At 50.6% G+C, this 20815-nt stretch overlaps 1 protein-coding gene across 4 annotated transcripts in view; it reads left to right on the top strand.

The window, feature by feature from the left end:
* AGAP3 (ArfGAP with GTPase domain, ankyrin repeat and PH domain 3) overlaps positions 1–20815 on the top strand; it is a 99932-nt gene that overhangs the window by 38778 nt on the left and 40339 nt on the right. For 3 of the 4 annotated variants that reach the window (XM_082192197.1, XM_082192196.1, XM_082192199.1), the window contains exons 2-8: positions 5163–5221; positions 9921–10008; positions 11247–11332; positions 11996–12137; positions 14033–14167; positions 15654–15781; positions 18993–19148. In XM_082192197.1, coding sequence (XP_082048323.1) covers positions 5163–5221; positions 9921–10008; positions 11247–11332; positions 11996–12137; positions 14033–14167; positions 15654–15781; positions 18993–19148 — 794 coding nt within the window. Of the gene's footprint in view, positions 1–5162; positions 5222–9920; positions 10009–11246; positions 11333–11995; positions 12138–14032; positions 14168–14972; positions 15097–15653; positions 15782–18992; positions 19149–20815 lie in introns of those variants that run through there. The other variant, XM_082192198.1, reaches the window with a different exon arrangement.

The following is a 20815-nucleotide window of genomic DNA, read 5'->3' as shown; positions in this document are numbered from 1 at the left end:
AAGGGACCCGTGACCATTAGGTCCAGTTGTGGCCGACTCTGGGGTTGCGGCGCTCATCTCGCTTTACTGGCCGAGGGAGCCGGCGTACAGCTTCTGGGTCATGTGGCCAGCAGGACTAAGCCTCTTCTGGCAAACCAGAGCAGCGCATGGAAACACTGTTTACCTTCCCGCCAGAGCGGTACCTATTTATCTACTTGCACTTTGACGTGCTTTTGAACTGCTAGGTTGGCAGGAGCTGGGACCGAGCAACGGGAGCTCACCCCGTCACGGGGATTCGAACTGCCGACCTTCTGATCGGCAAGTCCTAGGCTCTGTGGTTTAACCCCCAGCGCCACCAGCGTCCCAACTATACTTATGGATAAAAAATGCAGCACAGAGATAAAACAGAAAAACTAAAAGCATGGTGGGAAAGACAATCATCGGAAAGTATTAAGCCTGAATAAAATTTAAACAATACAAAAAACAAATCTATTAAAAATGCAAATAGCAACAGCCCAAGAAATGTCAGAGCACCAGGCCTGTCTTTAAAAGCAGCAATTCCTGAAGGCCTGTCGGAATAAAGGAGGGAGCCTAGCTTGAATCACAGAATCATAGAGTTGGAAGGGACCCCAGTGGTCATTTAGTCCAACCCCCTGCAATGCAGGGATGCAGGGCACTGGGGGTCAGGGTGGGGACGGGGACATTGTAGGGTGCGGGTGCCTTTGGCTTCTAATCCTGCCATTCCCAGTTCTGGGATAACTGGCTCTGGTTCATGTTTTGTGGGGAGGCTGTTCTCCCCAATCTGAATATGAATCTTCCATATATTTGCATTTGAATATTGCATTGTTGCTCTTTTCTGCGTGGGAAAAGGAAGTCAGAATGTGTGGAGGGAACTGAGGTGTGTCCTTGGGGTTGCCTGTGTGTCTCCAGGAGGAGCTCAGTCTGCTCTGACTCAGTTTCCCTAAATCCTCCCCCAAGTTTCTGGCCCTCATGAAGGAGTCATGAATCTGAGCAGCTTTGTTTGTTTACTTGTGGCCCACCCTTCACCCAAGGTCCCATGGTGGGTTGCAACATTAAAATGCAATATTCCGTTGCAAAAAACAAGGCGGATCCTAAAAGCATACGCTTCCCTTGGGGTGTCCTCAGCTTTTACCAGAAGCTGAAGAGTGAAGGTGCCAGACCCACCTGTGCAGAGAGAGCCACCGTTTAGGGGCCACCACAGAGAAGGCCCTCTTCCCTTTAACTGCCACCCCAAACCTCTTTGGATGAAGGACCAAGAGGAGCCCCTCTGCCGACCTTGGCCCCCAAGAGGGTCTGCAGGGAAGGAGCCAGCCTTTCAGATATGGGGGGGGGGGACTGAGTCATTCAGGGCTTTGAAGGTGTGCCGGGGGGTTGGAGACCCTTTTGCCTGCCTGCTTGGCATCCGGTCCAGATAGGACCCCAGCCTCCCCCAGTTTGGGTCTTACGGAATAGCTGTGAGGATAAGAGCAGTTTGGCTTTGGAACGGTCTTCCTTGGAGGTTTTTCAGCAGAGATTGCATGGATGCTTGGCTTGAGATTCCTGCATTCCAGGGGGTTGGGCTGGATGACCCTCGGGGGTCCCTTCCACCTTGACAGTTCTATGATTCCATGGCCAGGTTTGGGTTTCTGCATAGAGGCTGCAGAGGAAGAGGTGATGGCAGAAGTTGGGGGGGGCGCTGTGTGCAGGAGACTGGCTCAGCCTGTCTGGGCAGGGCTGGGGCGCGGCTGGAGCTGAGCTGAATCCCGTGGGGGGTGGGAGGGCCTCCCCGTTTGCTGAACTCTGCTTTGACCCGGGCAGGCGTGTTGGGCGGGGCCCCACCCAGCCTGCAGCCCCCGCCCCCAGCCTGAGATGCCTCCTCCATGGGGCAGGTTCCTTAGAGAGGAGAGAGCTGGAGATGAGCTGCTTGTCTGTGTGGCTCCCAAGGCTTCCTGAAAGGGGGGGGACCTCTCTCTCCCTCTTGGACAGACCCCATTCCTCCCCCTGCCTTCTGCCTGTGGTGCCCCCCTCCTTCCCTGTCTGGGGGGGGGCATGACACTGAGAGGCATCTGCCTCTGCAGAGACCTAGAGCTGCCAGACTCGCCCAACCAGTTTGGGTGCTGTTCTGGCAAGCCCAGAGCCAGGGGCTGCTCCTCCCTCTCCTCCTGCTCCTGCCTGCTGCTGCTGCCGCCTTTGGCTGCTCTGGGATCTCCAGCTGAGGCAGGCAGCGCTTGCCTCCCCCAGCCTTAAGCGCATGAGGAGAACCCTGCTGGATCAGGCCCAAGAGGACCCTTCTGGTCCCTCACCCTGCTCTGACAGTGGCCAAACGCCCTCCCCCCAGAACATGGGAATCTAGATAGACTGGCTCTGGACCTGGAGGTTCCATTAAAAACATAAGAAGAGCCTGTCTGCTGGATCAGGCCAGTGGCCCATCTGGTCAGCTTCCTGGTCTCTCAGCAGCCAACCAGGTGCCCCTTATGAGCATCTCTTAGTTGGTGGCCATCCTGTGGGAGGGAGTTCCATAGTTTCCCAAAATTCGTCTTTTTTATTGTCATCTTCATAAAGGCCCATGAAATATTATCAAAGGCCTTTTCAGCATTTATAAACATTAAAGCAGCTTGTTTCTCATTCCTGACCTCTAGATAGTCTATGTCATCAATTATATTTCTTGTATTATCCTACATCTGGTAGGAAACCAGCCTGATCATGATGAATTATTTCTACCAAAACTCCTTTCATTCGGTTGGCAAGTATATTGGCAAATAGCTTATTATATAATAAGGAAATTAAAAGCCTATAACTTTTAAGTGAAAGTAAGTCCGCATCTTACTTTGGGATCAAAGTAATATAGGCCTCTTTCCAATTCCTATATTTGAAATCCTGTTCATTACTTCTTTTAACAGTTGTACCAACAAATCCTGCAACTTTTATAATACTTTGCTGACAAACTGTCAGGCCCTGGCATTTTACCTATTTTAGATTGCTTAATTGCATCTTAATTAGCCAATGCAATTCTGGGCTGCATCAATAGGAGTATAGCATCTAGATCAAGGGAAGTAATAGTGCCACTGTATTCTGCTCTGGTCAGACCTCACCTGGAGTACTGTGTCCAGTTCTGGGCACCACAGTTCAAGAAGGACACTGACAAACTGGAACGTGTCCAAAGGAGGGCAACCAAAATGGTCAAAGGCCTGGAAACGATGCCTTATGAGGAACGGCTAAGGGAGCTGGGCATGTTTAGCCTGGAGAAGAGGAGGTTAAGGGGTGATATGATAGCCATGTTCCAATATAGAAAAGGATGTCACATAGAGGAGGGAGAAAGGTTGTTTTCTGCTGCTCCAGAGAAGCGGACACGGAGCAATGGATCCAAACTACAAGAAAGAAGATTCCACCTAAACATTAGGAAGAACTTCCTGACAGTAAGAGCTGTTCGACAGTGGAATTTGCTGCCAAGGAGTGTGGTGGAGTCTCCTTCTTTGGAGGTCTTTAAGCAGAGGCTTGACAACCATATGTCAGGAGTGCTCTGATGGTGTTTCCTGCTTGGCAGGGGGTTGGACTCGATGGCCCTTGTGGTCTCTTCCAACTCTAGGATTCTATGATCTTGCACCTCCAGCACTATTATCGGCGCATTTAATAAAACTATTTTTGAGGAGTTCCATAGTTGAACTCAGCGCTGCATAAAGAAGGGCTTTGGAGGTCCTCACTGTTGGGAGAGAGGAAAAGAAACTTCTCTCCATCTTTCTCTGTTCCATGTTTATCATTATTCACCTACGCCTCATAAGGAGCTCTTTGTCTCCTTGATAATTTTGGCTCCCCTTTTCTGAATCTTTTCCTGCTCCACTGTGTCCTTTAGGAGGTGAGCCTGGCTGTGACCCCCAAGACTGAACGAGGGCCAGCTGCTCCCCACACACTCCATGGGCATGCGGGAAGAGGCTTGGGCCAATTTGCCCTTTGCCAAGCACTTTGACGGGGGGGGGGGGGTGAATGGGGTGTTTTTAGTGGTTGGGCAGGGATGCTTTTAGTTCTTCCAAAGAATTGCTGCCTCTCTGTTTTCCATCAGTACCTCCATTGGCGCCTCTGCAGATCTCTGGGATGGGGCCGGGCATGAGCTGAGCCAAGGCCTCTCTTGCCCTCTGGGCTCTGTCGGGAGTGGCACTGCCATGGCCTCTGGGCAAAGATCATTCTGGTAGCCATGGAAGGAAAGGAGGAGCCGAGGGCAGGGAGAAGGTCCATCGTATTAGAGCACTACCGTGCATGCAGAATCTCCCAGGTCCAGTCCCAGTTTCTGAAACCCTGGAGAGCTGCAGCTGCGAGTCAGTGCAGGCAATACTAGGCAGGTAGTGGGTGGTTCTCTAGACTGGATGGTGGGAGGTCGCCTGCTCTTGATGGGGTTACGCTTCCTCTGAAGGAGCAGGGGCGCAGCTTGGGGGTCCTCCTGGATCCTTTGCTGTCGCTCGAGGCTCAGGTGGCCTCAGTGGCCCAGAATGCCTCCCATCATCTTTGGCTGGTGGCCCAGCTATGCCCCTATCTGGACAGGGAGAGCCTAACTACTGTTGTCTATGCTCTGGCAACCTCAAGGTTAGATTACTGCAATGCATTCTACGTAGGGCTGCCTCTGAAGACGGTTCGGAAACTTCAGCTGGTGCAGAATTCAGCGGACAGGTTGCTCAGCGGAGCAAGACGGTTTGAGCATATTACACCGATCCTGGTCCAACTGCACTGGCTACCGATTAGTTTTCGGGCCCAATTCAAAGTGCTGGTTTTGACCTATAAAGCCTTAAACAGCTCAGGACCACAATACCTCAAGGACCACCCGTTTCCATATGAACCTACCTGGACCCTGAGATCACCTTCCAAGGTCCTTCTTTGTGTGCCTCCTCCTTGAGAGGTCCGCAGGGTGGCAACATGAGAACAGGGTCTTTTGTGCAGTGGCTCCTCATCTGTGGGGGTTTCAGATGAGCTGCTGGCCCAAGAAGAAGAATCAGGTGGTGTTTTATGGTCTCTTTGGGCTCCTTTATGAAAGGGGAAAGGGGCATAACTTGCAAAAATCTACAGGGTGTGCAACCCAGCACTGACCAGCCTGAGAGATGTGATGCTCTGACAAGCCCCCCTTCCCCTCTGTTTTTCTGGGGTGTCTTTGGCTTTGAGGGGCTCCCTTCACCCTCTGCTTCTCTCTCTCTCTGCAGATTCCTTTGTCAACAGCCAGGAGTGGACCTTGAGCCGGTCAGTGCCGGAGCTGAAAGTGGTGAGTTTTCTGTGGCTGTACCGGAGAACCTCGGGAGAGTCCAAAGGGCCCGGCCTAGCCCAGAGCCATAATAATAATAATAATAATAATAATAATAATAATAATAATAATAATAAATTGTGGCTTCCAACAGAATTATTAAAATACAATAGTCTATTAAACATTAAAAGCTTCCCTAAACAGGGCTGCCTTCTAAAAGTCAAGCGTCTTCTAAAATATTGCAGAATCCACTTTTGTTGTCCATCAGTCCCCATGTTACAGGAATAGGAATGTCCTCAGGTGTCATATTCCAATTCTCCTCACCTGTGATTGGGAGAAAACGCATAAGATCCTAATCCAATCCATAACTTCCTGAGGAAATCCTCCCCCCCCCAAAGTAACAGAAATAAACTGTCAACGTAGTTTGACAAAAGCCTTTTTAGCATCAAGAGATATAACTGCAGCCACACCAGCTCTTTCACTGTTTGAAGCACCTTTTTCCTACTAACCTTAAATTATCTGCTCCCCATCTTTGGCAAATGATATTAATGTACCCCTATAGCCATCACAGTCTGGTTAGCAATGACTCCTGTTATTCTCTTGCTGACTGCAATAATTAAGGCGATTGGCCTATAATTTGGACTAGTTTGGTCTTTAGCCTCTTCTCCCGGTGGCTGATTGCCCCATGGGAGCTCTCTGGGAATCCCGATAGACTGCCTCTGGACCTGGAGGTTCCACGAGAAGAGTCCTGCCCACTGAGCCCAGCCTCCTCTTCCAACAGCGGCCGCAGGATGAACCCCCGCCCTCCCCCTTTGGGAGGTCTTTTGGGGTCTGGGGGTCCACGGCTGGCTCTAGATGTGTACCCTGACCCCTCACTCCCTAGGGGCACAGGCATACGCACTCACCCATTTTTTTTTTAACCTTGCCATGGATGACATCCCATATATATCTCTGGTGGTCCAAGGAAGGAAGGAGATGTGGGTCTCTGCTTCCACTGGAGGCTGGAAGAACCGTAGAATTGCAAAGTTGGAGGGTCTCCAGCGGTCATCTAGTCTAACCCCCTGCCACACCTGGTCCCGAGAAGCACCTGGATGGCAGAAACTGGGGGCTGGATGGCAGAAACGTGTAGGACACGTGTGGTGCTGATTCCCTTCAGAGCCAAAGGGCAGAGAACGGCGGGGTTTGGGGGGGGTTGTCCGGCAGTCTGGGTTGACCACTGAGCTCCACTGCCTTGCAAGCTGGGTCTTTTGTTAGAGCAGCCACCAGTAACTGAGATCTCCAGTGCCCCCCTCCCACTTGGGGGCTGGGCCCCAGAGGAAACGCGTCTGAGCCTGCAGGTGGGGGAGGTCGAGCAAGATCTGTGTCTTCCCTGGTGCTCCAAAGACCCCCAGAAGCTGGTCTGTCCCCCCCAAAAAAAGATCCAAAGAGCCGGCAGAATGAGGGGTGAGCCACAGCCGCCCCAAATAAGGAGAGCCTGCTGGGACAGGCCAGTGGCCCATCTGGGGCAGCGTCTTGCTCTCACGGAGGCCGGGCAGTGGGAAGCCAGAGAGCAGGATTCGAACCCAGGAGCCCTCTCCCCTCTCCCCTCCCCACTGGTAGAAGCTCAGCTATACAATCTAATTGCCAAATGGCGCCTTAAACCTGGGCTGGGGTCGCCACAACGGAATGTCTAGGTGCCATTTTTCCCCAACAAAGTAAATAATAATAATAATAATAATAATAATAATAATAATAATAATAATAAATTCATTTTTTTCTCTCTCTATATATATTTATTAAATTTTCTGCTTTGCAATTTAAAATAATCATTTTTACATCCTTAAAGACTTCCCTTCTTCTCTTTCCGTGGTTTATTTTGCATCTCTTAAATCCCTGCATATTTCACAAAAACGAAACCATTCAGCATTCCATTATTGCATCCATCAAAACTTATTGACACTGTTGAATTTATCTTAATGCTGCCAGGGTTTTCAGCTGTCCGCAATTATTTCCCATATATCCAATAAACGTTTTCCAATCTCCTCTAAACGTACGTTCTTCTTGTTCTCTTATTCTATATGTTAAGCCTGCAAGTTGTGCACATTCTTTCAGCTTAAGCTGCCATTCTTCTTTAGTTGGGACCTCGCTCATTTTCCGTTTTCCATTCCATGGAAAATGGACAATAATTTCATTTCTATACCAATAGCAGCCATGGATTTATCTAATCCTTTTTTTTAAGCCATCCGGGTTGGTGGCCTTTGCTGCCTCCTTTGGGAAAGAGTTTACCTGTGCCTTTAAAACCACCTGGGAGCCAAGAGAGAGTCAGGGCAGGGATTCCCCAAATTAACGGGTTTAACCCTTTGTTAGCCTTTGGCACTTATTACCTGCAAAGGCAAAGAGCGCCACCTTCTGGGCAAAGGCTGCAGTGCTGATGGGAGTCAACCTGCATTTTATTCCTATCAGCAAAGGAGGACAGTTTGGGGTGGAAAAGGGCGCTCTGGGTTGCAGGCAGTTCTTTCCGGCAGGTGCCAGGTGGGGTGTCAAGGAGTGCCTGGCACTGCCCCCTTAGTGTGCCCCATCTTTCTCCCCTACACCCTTCAGAACCGTAGAGTTGGAAGTGACAAATGCAGGAATCTCAACGAAAGCATCCCTTCCTTCCTTCCTTCCTTCCTTTCTGATTTTTAAATTTTAATTAATTATTTTTTTAATTTAACTTTTAATTACTTTTTTCCATTGCACCATAAAATTAGAAATAGAAAAGAAAAGGACAATAGAAATAAAGATTGAGAAAAGAAAAAGAGAGAACAGTAAGATAAAGGGTAAAAAAAATAGCAAGAGAAGAACTTCTTATTTTCCATCTGCCTGGAAGAGCTCACCACTTTCCTTTTAATATTTATTTGGTTTTCCAGATTAAAATTTTACAGTCCTGTATCAAAATAAATCATGACAACAAGATTCCCAGGAATCTCCTGGTCTTCCACCCTCCCCTTTGTGGGTCCTATTATTAATCATTCCTTCCTGCATCTTTTATAATAATCCAAATCTTTTACGTCTCCATTATCTCCAAAGTTCACCACTAAACTACAAGTGATATTCCAATCCTGCGAGCCCACCGTTTTCCAAGGCTGTCCGTTCCTTGCTGGATAAGCTCCACAGAAATGCATGCTGGGACCGCAGAGAGGGAGAGCAAGGCCTGGCGCCGTCTTGCCCGTGTTGCCAATCAAGGGCAGGTGCCCATGGTGGGCGTCCAGCGTGGGCCAGGGGCCTCTGCCCAGCAGGGCTTGAGCTTTGAGCAGCCAGCGCTGACATTGCCAGGCTCAGCTTTTTCGGGAACTCGTAGCACAATTTTCTGCGTTCCGTTTGTTCCTGCTCTTCTCATTGGAGCCCAAATACCTTGCACCATGCAATATAAACAGCAATATGAAATAAATCCAAACATTACATGCCTTCCAGACCGTCTGTAATTTTGTCTGTCCTTGACTGTTTATTTCAAATTAATCGTTCAAGGCCTTTTTTGTTTTTTCCCAAAATTTTGATCGTCTAGTAAATCATCATTTAGTCTCCATCTATTTTTTATATATTATATTTTTATTAGTTTTCAAATACAAAAACAAATTTATACATTCCATACATCTTAATTACATCTTACTTCTCTTTTTTGACTTCCCTCAATTTGTCTGCCATTCCTTCCTATTGTTACTTTTTACACATTTCTGCCCTTTTAACCCTTTCCCCCATTTAGTCTCCATCTAAAGGAGATTTGGCTTTCCTTTTGTAGTTCCATAATCAAGGAATTACGATCTGAAAAGGTTCTGGGATTGATTTCAATTTTTTTGACTCTTGTCTCCAATTCTTTGGAAATCCATAGGGAATCAGTTCTCGAGCTGCTGTCATGTACGTGACTGTAGTAAGTGAACTCTTTATCAAACAAATGCTTTGTTCTCCATATATCTATCAAATTTAAATTTTGAGCCACATCAAAGAAAGTCTCTGGTAACTTACCTTCTTTTGTTTCTTTTTGTGTGTGGCTGATCTGTCTTTATCTAGAGAAGGAACTCCATTTAAGTCTCCCATTAAGATCATCATCTTTTGATCTGCAAATTCGAGTAGTTCTTTTTTTTTTTCCTAATTTTTTTGAAAGAGATTGCTTTTTTGTCATTGGGTGCATAAATGCCAACCAGAATCACTTTCTCTCCATGAATTTTGATTTGTATTACTAAGAGTCTACCTTTCTCATCCTTCTGAATCAATTTGGGTTCAAGTGCAGGATTGATATAGAAAACTACTCCTCTCTTTTTTGTAACTGTTCATTTATCGGCGTTTATACCCCCCCCCAGTCGCTCCTGGTTGTCCTTCTCCCCTTTCTATCCTCACAACGACCCTGAGAGGGAGGTTAGGCTGAGAATAAGTGACTGGCCCCCGAGTTCACACAGGGAGCTCCCCGCCCGAGCCAGGATTCGAACCCTGGTCTCTCCCAGGCCGCCTTCTGGTACTCTAGCCACTACACCACACTGCCTCTCAGACGAATGATTCCTCAGAGGCAACTGCCCGACTTCCTTGAGCTTGCCTGGAATCCAAAGGGATCTCTCTCTCTCCCCCATTGTTTCTGTGCTGGAAAAGACCACTTGGTGCGTTTAAGGGAAGAGCGTGGCTCCCTCCGTCAGCCCCGCCAGGCCCCGATCCAGCCTCCACCTCCCAAGCAGACGGGGCGCAGTGCTCAGCCTTGCATTCTGTATTTCAGGGGATCGTGGGAAATCTGTCCAGTGGGAAGTCAGCCTTGGTTCATCGCTATCTGACGGGGACCTACGTGCAGGAGGAATCGCCAGAAGGTAAGGGGGCAGGCCCTCTCTGGCCCTCTTGTGGGTCACAGCCATGCCTGGCACTCCCTGTTGTACGAAATTTATGCACGGCATAATTGCAAAATGCGCTCACTGCACGACTGTAGAAATAACAACAACCCTCAAAGCAGTTTACAAAAAGAGAATTTTTCTTTTAAACCAACAGCAATCATTTAAGACTTTCGAAAAGTTCAAATAACGATAGACAAGAAACAGATTAAAACTCACACCTCTTTTCTACATACCCAGGTGGGCTTTCTCTGAACAAGAATGTTTTTAGCAGGCACCAAAAAGGGGAAGGTGTCAATAGGCAGGGAGTTTCAAAGTTCATTCGCTGCCACACAGGCAGACTTGAGTTCTTACAAATAAGGAACCTCTCTTGCATGACCCTTGTAGCAGCGTCAGGGCCATCAATCAAAGTGGTCTAGGGGGCGCAGGAGGGGGGGTTCCAAGTCCATGTCCATTAGGGACAGACGTGGGGTTGTGCCTTTCGCTCTCTGCCCTGTTCCTGTGCCCTTTATTTTCCTTAAATAAAGGGAAACGTTGACAGCTATGCCTTGGCCAAGCACAGCCTCCGTGCTGCTGGCTTGAAGGAACAAGTTTCCTTCGTGTCACTCTGAGGCGGTCCCGATTCTGCTGCAAGGCCCAAGTTCCACTCTTGGCCTCGTCTGCTGCCTCCTCCTGTTTTCTGCTCTCTTACTTACAATAGTGGCGTAGCGTGGGGGGTGCCAGGGGTGCCGGCCGCACCGGGCGCAACATCTGGGGGGCGCGCTCGCTGCCTCCGGAGTTGCCGAAGAGCCTCGGGCGCAGGCTGTAGCGGAGCCCCATGTCTCGCGGAACCGACGAGCTGTGCGCGCGCCCAGGCTGAAGGCGTCCGGCAGGCAGCGGCTCTCAGCCCTGCGCGTCAGGGCCGCGGAGGACTGGCCAGGCAGCCCCTCCTCACAGCCCGCCGCTGCTGCAGCTGCTGGGCCATGTTGCATTTTCCTCCCCTCTCTGCCCCCCTCCTCCTCCGGGCAAGCGGCGTGGTTGCCAGATCCTTCTATATAGTGAGAAGGTGGGGAGGGTTTCCCCTGTGAAGTTTCCCCTGTGAGCCAGTACACAGATACATTGATCAGTGAATTCTTACATTTGGTATCGTGCAGCAGAGGCCCTTTGAATAGATAGGAAGAAACTGGGATGAAATGTTTTGTGGGGACAAATCACAAAAGCGATGGCGCTGATTTCCCCAGGTGGCCGGTTCAAGAAGGAGATTGTCGTGGATGGGCAGAGCTACCTGTTGCTGATCCGCGATGAAGGAGGCCCTCCGGAGCTGCAGGTACGTCTCTGGGCCCCCCTTCCTGGTGGGGGTCAGGGAGGGGTCTTGCTGTGGGGCCCCCTCAGCCTCTGGGAGTCGCCTCTGAAAGGCCAGGCTTTGGGGTACTCTAGCAAAGCTGACCGGAAAAGTTAGAGGAGCCCCACATCAAAAAATACACAGAGAATGGAGACTATCCAAGGAATATATGAGATTATATTCTAAAAAATGGAATAAATATACCAGAAAAATATACAGAAAAAAGCTATGAAACAAACTGTGCAATAAAATTAAGACAATGGAAAAAGTACAATGAGAAAGATCGGTAGTTTCTTTCAGAAGGCTTTATTAGATAAGACAGGATGTTATAGCTAATATTCATTTCTTGTTGTTAATTCTCTTTTGTTCTTTTTTATTTTTATTTTCTTTATACTTTTTCGTGTTTAATTTTGTTGTAACCATTTGTAATACATATGTAGGATGATATTTTAAATTAATAAAGACGAATTTGAAAAAAAGAAAGGTGAGGCTTTGGAAACACTTCCAGGGCAGCGAGAGACCCCCTCGGACAGGAGAGACAAAAATGGGGCTCCTCTGTTGTCCTGTTGGAAGGGCTTCTCCGAGGGTCCTGCTGGGGGCGGCAGAGGCCATGCTGCTCTGACCCCCCCCCCTGCGTTCTTTCTCCAGTTTGCGGCCTGGGTGGACGCCGTGGTCTTTGTCTTCAGCCTGGAGGACGAGATCAGCTTCCAGACGGTCTACAACTACTACCTGCGGCTCTGCAGCTACCGCAACACCTCAGAGGTGCCCATGGTGCTGGTCGGCACGCAAGGTGAGCGGGGGTGGGGCCGGTCAGCGAAGGGCAGGACCCCTCCGTCCAGCCTGGGAGCAGACTGGAGGGTCAGGCAGTGGGAAGCTTCCTCTGGTCTGGGGATCACTGCAGGGTCCGGGCTGCCCTGCTCTGAGAAGGAAAACCAGGAATCCCACCCGTAGCAAACTGTCTTGTCCCAGAGAAGGGCGGGCAAGAGGCCGCTATGAGGACTCACCTATGGGTTGCAAGGGGGCTGCCGTTGCTGTTCTCCCCCTCCCCACATTTTAATTATTATTATTATTAAATAATTCATTTATACCTCCCCCATCTGGCTGGCTTCTCGTTTTTTCCTACATTGTGATTTTTGCATAGCGCGCACACATGCCTCATGATTGGCGATATATATTGTCAGGTCGGAAATTATGAAACCGATATTACAATATGGACTTGGACGATATATTGATATATTGCCCAGCCCTAGAGAACTGTGGGTATAGGGTGGTATATAAATTCAAATAATAATAATAATAATAAATTGTCCAGTAGCACCTTAGAGACTAAGTTTGTGCATGCAGACTTCTTCAGATACCAAAAAAAGCTTATACCCAGAACAAACTTCGTTGGTCTCTACAGGACAATTTTTCAATTTATTTCAACTGTGTCAGACCAACATGGCTACCTACCTGAAAATAATAACGGGGTTGGCACAGATACAAAACTAAGCCACCTTAAATGGCCAAATCCCGCCCCCTACAGCCCATTTTGTAGGATGGGGACTGCCTTGTAAGGGGGGCAGAACAGAATGCATTTTCCAGCCTGGCTGGCCGTCCCACGGCAGCGTTTTCCCCCAGGTCTCGCTGGCCCCACGGTCTCGACATCCTCAGGGCTTTGCTGCAGATGGGAGAGACGGCCAGTCTTCGCCCCGAGGAGCTTACAGTCTAGTGTTTGCCAGTGCGGTGGCAACAGAACAGGGGGAGGGAGGGGTGTAGTGAAAAGCAAATGTGTGGGAGACCCCCCCCCCTTGGCACGTGGGCTCTGCGGTGGATGCGGACGGGGGGGGCAGGGGGTCATGTCTGCCTTTGCACAGGCATGTTCTGGATCCAGAAGAGAAGGTCTGGGGTGCTGGGGGGGCAGCAGTTTTTGTTCACAGTAAGCAATTTATCAGGAGGAGGAGGCCTTGGGGGGTCTGCTTGGACTGGGGCCAGAAGTGGAAGGTCAGGGGGGGTGCCCCTCTCCAGCCCCTGGACAGATGAAAGGGAAGGGGGCCTCTTTCCCTCCCCCTGAACTTAGAGCAGGAATGGGGGACCTGCTGTGACACCCCCTCAAAAAAATGTGGTTGGCCTCCCACCCTTGTCCCTAACCATTGGGCAAGCTGGCTGCTGGGGCTGCTGTGAGTGGGGGGCTGGCAACATCTAGAGAGGGGCACAGCAGGGCCCCCCCCAGGCATGGCGGACTTCGTTTGTTTGATCAAAATTTATACATGCCTGATTTTTTTGGCGGGGGGGGGGGAGGGAGAATGCCTCACAGAGTTCTGCAAAAAGACAAGAAAACCAAGGGCAAAATTACATGCAAAAAAGGTAAAATGCTAAAGCGCCTTTAAGATTTGCATCAACTTCCTAAGTGTCTGGACAGGCTTGTTGAAAGGAGTGTTTTTATCAGAGTGCCAGGAAGGCGCCTGCTTGGGGTCCAGAGGCAGGGAGTTCCCCAGGACACACTCAGTGACTGGGTGTGATGTGGCAGGGCCCATTCCGCCCACGGAGTGGCTGTACAAGGCGCTGGCAACGGCCTGCCTGGCATTGTGCCCAGGACCTGGGGCACTGTGTGGGGCAGCAGTGACCCCTGCCTGCCCCAGGGAGGTCGGCAGCAGGGGGGCAGATGTTCTCAGGCCTCTCCCTGACCCCCTCCCTCCCTCCCAGATGCCATCAGCGCCACCAACCCCCGGGTGATTGACGACTCCCGCGCCAGGAAGCTGTCGAACGACCTGAAGCGCTGCACCTACTACGAGACCTGTGCCACCTACGGGCTCAATGTGGAGAGAGTCTTCCAGGATGGTAAGTGGGTGCCGGGCCAGCTTTGGCCGGGGGAGCAAGAGGGGAGCGGGGCTGCCTTGCTGGGGTGCAAGAAGGGAGCCCGTCCTTCCTGGCAGCAAGCAGGCATCGGCCTTTGCCCCAAATTGCCTTTTCTACGATGGTATGTTGACTGTTTTTTAAAGAAATACACCATTTAGAGTAGAGACTGCTGGTCCATCTTGTGGCAGTGAGTTCCACAGGTCCCTTTATGTTTTGCATGGTCTCTGTTGGTGGCAGGGCAGTATTTGCCCGCTTGATACCCCCCCCCAGGGGCTTTGGGCTGCAGCTCCCATTAGCCCCCAGTCAGCCCCATGGAGAAGGCGGTAGAGCAAGGGTTCCCCAAGTGGGTGGAGGGATTACTTGGGGGTGGGGGCCGCTCAGAGACGAGGGGGTGGCAAGGGGCACTGTACGTACTTGCAGGTGACTATCAGGCTTTGAAAAGCTGGCATCACCAGACCAAATTCATGCATTTTGTTGGATTAAAAGAGTTGTATTTTGAACAAGAGTGCAATTAATTGTTACTGTTTTTAATTGTGTTGTGCTTACACCTTCCAAATTGGGTCGTGCAAAGAGCTCTCCTGCGTAATGCATTTTATAGGGACCCAGGGGGCGGCTGAGGCCTGGTGCTCTTGCAGGGCCTTTTCAGCAGTGGCTTCCTGGCTGAGAGGGGAGGAGCCCTTGCAGTGCTTGGAGGCGGGGCCTGGATCGGGTGAAAGCCTTCTGATTGGCCTGGGGAACAGCGGCCTGTGGTTGGACCTGGAGGGCTCTGCTGAGGGAAGACAGGCAGTTAACTGCCCCTATGAGAAAGTCATGGTGGCAGAGGGGGAAGTGGGGGGCAGAGACTTGGGGTGAAGAGCAGGGGGAGGGAGCCCTGCCAGGCTGCCCCATGGGCACGTGCCCACAAAACATGGGTGAGCGAAGAGTCCCAAAGGGGTCAGCTGCCCCAGCAGGCAGAAGTGCAACTGGGAGAGCTTTTGGTGGGCTTGTGCTGAGGGCGGATGATGGGCCCTGAGCATAGCTGTCAACTTTCCCCTTTTCTTGCGAGGAAGCCTATTTGGAATAAGGGAATTTCCCTTAAAAAAAGGAGAACATTGACAACTATGGCCCTGAGGCGAACCTGGCCTGCCAGCACCCGCCTCGCCCGCCCCCAGTCTCAAGAGGGGGTAGCAGAGAAGGGGCACAGTGGGAAGTTACAGTGGCGGGGAGTTCCAGAGACCCCGAAATAGAGGTGGGGCAACCCATCGCCACACACCCCTTGCAAATACCTGTTGTGCTTCAGCCTCGCCCCCCCCCATTCTTGCCTTTCCCCTGCCCATCGGGGGGGGGGGGAGGCACCCCAAGTGTGGCTGCTGTGCCAGAGCTGGGGGCTGAGTGCGCTTTCGGATGCTGCTCCCCCCTTTCTGGAAACTGCCCCCCCCGATGGTCGCCTGGGGCTTATCTCTCCCCCCCGCCCCGCTCGCTTTTCCAGTGGCCCAGAAGGTGGTGGCCCTGCGCAAGAAGCAGCAGCTGTCCATTGGGCCCTGCAAGTCGCTGCCCAACTCTCCCAGCCATTCGTCCGTCTCGGCCGCCTCCATCCCCTCCGTGCACATCAACCAGGTAGGGGGGCATCTTTGGGGAGGGCCCTGGGTCTTTCCTGGGAGCTTCTTTCTGGCCAGCCCCATGAGCAGGAAGAGGCTGTCCTGGGCTGAGACCTGCAGGAAACCAGAGTTGCTGTTGTTGTTTAATTTATTTAATCATTTTTTCAATACAAACAACAACTGCAAAAGACACATACAACAAAAACCATAATAACACAATTTGACAATTCAGATCTGAATACACTGATATACCTATGACTACACCTTTTTAACAATGCTTTCCCACCTCTCTCTCCTCCCACCACTATCCGCCTTATCGCTTAAATATTCCTTCCAGATTTCTTCATATTTATCCATTCTTAATTTGCATTGACATGCAATTTGTTCGTATGCAGCTAATCTGTCCGTATTATCAATCCATGTGCTCAATGGAATCTCTTTGCAGCTCTTCCAATTCATCCAAACAATTTTTTTTTGCTTCTAATATAGCACAGTACATCCATTTTTTTTTGACCCCTTGTAATCTCCCACGGTTCCGGAATATAATTTAGAATTAAATTCAATTCCCCTAAATAACAATTTCTTTTTATTACTTTGGCTATAAATATCCTCACCAGGAAAGCAGAGTTCTTGTTGCTCAGAGGTGTAGCCTCACTCAGCCAGACAGGCCTAGAAAGGGACATGAGAGCCCAAAAATGGCATTGCTGGATCTGGCCCCTCTAGTCCAGCGTCCCGTCCTCACAGTGGCCTCCCCAATGCTCCATATGGGAAGCGTGGAAGCAATAGCGATTCTCCAATTGTTATTCCCCATCTTCCAGTGTTCAGAGGTTGACTGCCCCGGGGCATGGAGGTTCTGCTATCGCAAGAGATCTCCATAAGAAGAGCCCTTGTGGCTGGATCAGGCCAATGGCCCGTCTTGTTCAGCATCCTGTCCTTGCAGAGGGCACCCAGATGCCCCCCCCCCGGGTAGCCTTCAATGGAAAAGATGGAGAGAGGATGTATTGCCCTGACTGGAGGGGAAGAGCTGGCTGGACCTCAGCAGGAATGGCAGAAGGGGGGCTGATCCTGGGGGTGTCTCTGAGGCCCTCTCTTTGCAAACTCAGGGGGTCAGGTGACAGCCAGCACCACCCTGACGCCAACCAGCGCTTTCCGCATACTTGTGAGACTCCCTTGCCAGGCGGGTGGGTAGGAGAGCTGAAAATGATGCCAATGTATTTCACACCGGGCAGCCAATGCTCCGCTTTGGTTTCAGATAGTATCTGGGCAGACGAGTCTTAAAAGCCCAGGACAGAAATGTTCACAGTCCACCAGTAGCTCTGGTGGCTCATTTGCCAGAGGTCATCTATTTAGCATTAACTCTGGTGGTTCCCTCCCTGCGAGAAGCGAAGTTACAGGAAACCAGGCAGAGGGCCTTCTCCGTGGTGGCACCTGCCCTGTGGAACGCCCTCCCGTCAGATGTCAAGGAAATAAGCAACTATCTGATTTTTAGAAGACATCTGAAGGCAGCCTTGGTTTGATGTTTTCTTGTGTTTTTAATATTCTGTTAGGGATGTAGGTGGCTCAATGGTTTAGACCACAGGGCTTGCCAATCAGAAGGTCAGCAGTTTGAATCCCCGCGACGGGGTGAGGTCCCGTTGCTCGGTCCCTGCTCCTGCCAACCTAGCAGTTCGAAAGCTCGTCAAAGTGCAAGTAGATCAATAGGTACCGCTCCGGCAGGAAGGTAAACGGCGTTTCCATGCGCTGCTCTGGTACGCCAGAAGCGGCTCAGTCCTGCTGGCCACATGACCTGGAAAAACTGTCTGCGGACAAACGCCAACTCCCTTGGCCTATAGAGCAAGATGAGCGCGAAACCCCAGAGTCGTCCACGACTGTACCTTACGGTCAGGGGTCCCTTTAACTTTACTAATATTCTGTTGGGAGCTGCTCAGAGTGGCTGAGGCAACCCAGCCAAATGGGCATGGTATAAATATATTATTATTATTATTATTATTATTATTATTATTATTATTATTATCCACTCCATTCTGACCAAACAAAGCTTCCTGGTGTATATTTTGCTCTAGGAGGCGTAGTTTGGTCAGAATTGAGTCGATGCTTCCAGAGTTAATGCTAAATACTTTACGTCTGGTCAGTGAGCCACCGGAGCTGCTAGAGGGCCGTGAAATATTGTGTCCTGGACTTTTTAGACTTGCCCATCCATCTGAAGGTAAATGGCATTTCCATGTGCTGCTCTGGTTCGCCAGAAGTGGCTCAGTCCTGCTGGCCACATGACCCGGAAAATCCATCTGCGGACAAGCGCTGGCTCCCTCAGCCCATAAAGCTAGATGAGCGTCGCAACTCCAGAGTTGTCCGTGACTGGACTTAACAGTCAGGGATCCCTTTACCTTTTATCCATCTGAAACCCAAGGGGCAAATTGGTTGCCAGATGTGATTTCCCCCCAGCTCTTACTAATAGAGTTTGAAGGGACTCTGAGGGTCCCATCCTACATTGGCTCCCAGTACGTTTTCCGAGCACAATTCAAAGTGTTGGTGCTGAACTCGAAAGCCCTAAATGGCCTCAAAGGCCCAGGAGACCTGAAGGAGAGTCTCCACCCCTATCGTTCTGCCCAGACACTGAGGTCCAGCTCCGAGGGCCTTCTGGCGGTTCCCTCATTGCGAGAAGCAAAGCTACAGGGAACAGGGCAGAGGGCCTTCTTGGTAGTGGCACCCGCCCTGTGGAACGCCCTCCCATCAGATGTCAAAGAGAAAAACAACTACCTGACATTTAGAAGACATCTGAAGGCAGCCCTGTTCAGGGAAGTTTTTAATGTATGACATTTTAGTGTATTTTTGGTCTTCGTGGAAGCTGCCCAGAGTGGCTGGGGAAACCCAACCAGATGGGCGGGGTACAAATAATAATAAATAATAATAATAATAATAATAATAATAATAATTATTATTATTATTATTATTATTATTATTATTATTATTATCACCCAGTCCAACCCCCTTCAGTGCAGGAATCGCAAATAAAGCATCGCTGGTGGGTGGCTCCAAACCCTTGTTTAAAAACCTCCAAGGAAGGCGAGGCTTCCATTAGAAATCACTTAAGCAGCGTCTGCTGTTCTTGTTGATTCTGCCGCGGTGGGGGGGGGAGGCAGCCCTTTTTGGGGGTGGGATAGATGGTTTGGTGTTGTGGGAGGGCCCCCAGTGTCGACCCCCTGGCCTCACGCGTCCCCCTTCCTCCCCAGGCTGCCAACGGGAGCGGGGCCTTCAGCGACTACTCGTCCTCTGTGCCCTCAACCCCCAGCATCAGCCAGCGAGAGCTGCGGATCGAGACCATTGCCGCCTCCAACACCCCCACCCCCATCCGCAAGCAGTCGAAGCGCCGGTCCAACATCTTCACAGTGAGTGCCTGAGTGTCTGGGGGGGGGCACGGGAAGAGGGTGGGGGGCTCCTTTGGGTGGGCTGCCTGCGCAGAGCAGCCCATTCATTCCCTGCGGGGGGCAAAGTGGGGCGACACCAAGGCATAGCTGTCAACCTTCCCTTTTTTGGGTGGGAAATTCCCTTATTCCAGCGCTGCTTCCCGCTGCTATCCCGGATTGTTAGATATCCCGTAGTCTGTCCCCGGGGCAGGTGAGGCTGCTGATCCCTTAAAGTTGACAGCTATGCACCAAGGTTGCCCCACAAGGAACCACGTGGTGGGTCTTGCCCTGTTCCAAACATCCGCAAATGGTTTGGACACAGGAGGGACGCACATCCACCTTGCAGATGATTAAAAATCGGGACAAATTGCAAACATGGCTGGGGATAGGATTGAGCTACAGGGTGATATTGTGGAGACATGAGGGGGGATCAGAGATTTCATGAAGAGTCATTCTGGATTGCCCTCTCCCCTGAGCGACCTTTTTTTTTTTTTAAGCTTTCTTGGTTGTCCAGAAATAACTTGGACTTGGAATTTGAGAAATTGGATCCCTCTCTCTGCCCCAAGTCCTTTGGCTTCTGCCCTTCTGATTCCTATCATTATTATTATTATTATTATTATTATTATTATTATTATTATTTAGAATGGATATACCGCCCTATACCCCGGGGTCTCAGGGCGGTTCACAGAATAAAATCAAGATATAAAATCACAAAATACCTAACAAAAATAAAAACAACAGCCCAATAGGCCTCCCGCCAAAAAACCCCCACATTTTTAAGAGGGCATAGGATGTAAATCGGACCAACCAAAGACCTGGTTAAAAAGGAACGTATTTGCCTGGTGCCTAAAGGTGTTTAATGAATGCGCCAGGCGAACTTCCCTGGGGAGAGATTCCGAGGACCCTCGTTGCTTCCTCCTCAGTTTTAAGGGCCCAATTCCCTCCCCGCTTCTGTTCTTCTTCAGAAGTCCAGATACCACCGGGGGGGGGGATGCAGATTTCCTGCAAATAGCTATAAAGACAAAAGAGCAAATTCATTTTGGAAAATCCTGGGCAGGGAGGGTGTGGCTGCCCTTCAGGGAAGCGAAAGGGGCTGCCCCCTCCCCCCCCGGGGGGGTCTTCCATCTTAAAGAATGGCCAGGGGACGTGGTTGGCCAGTCCATACTTTTGAAAAATTGGCATCCCTTCCAAAGAGAATTCCCAGACAGGACCTCTCCCCATTTTTCAATCATCTGTTTGCAACACAGGCCTAGGCTGTCCCGTCTTGAAGTCTTGACCATTGTAGAGAATCTGTATCTTTGAACACGGGCAAAGGTTTCCTGATTTCCAATCGGAGAAAAACCACGAACACGCTAAGTCCCAGAGCAGGCATCACCCGGCCTGGAAGCAGCTGCGCAGCCCCCCCCCCAGGCCCCCGAGGGCCACAGAGCAGTGCATGCCCCTTGGGAGGGAGGGGGGCACCTCCAGAGGCTGTGGGTCTTGCTGGGGCTCCTTGGCTTGGCTGTGAGGTCTTCTGCTGCAGCCGGGGGGTGGGCAGGATGTGGAAGCTGGGGCTTGCCTGTCTGGCGCTCGGGCGGGGGCTGTGGGGCACAGCCTTTGCAAAGACAAATGGCCGCTGTTCTCTCTTGCAAGCCCACCCCCCCCCTCAG

The sequence above is a fragment of the Podarcis vaucheri genome, assembly GCF_965113315.1.
Source record: "Podarcis vaucheri genome assembly, chromosome: 12".
NCBI lineage: Eukaryota > Metazoa > Chordata > Lepidosauria > Squamata > Lacertidae > Podarcis > Podarcis vaucheri.
Note: the sequence above shows the minus strand (reverse complement) of the source record. Positions and strands in the feature narration are given on the sequence as shown.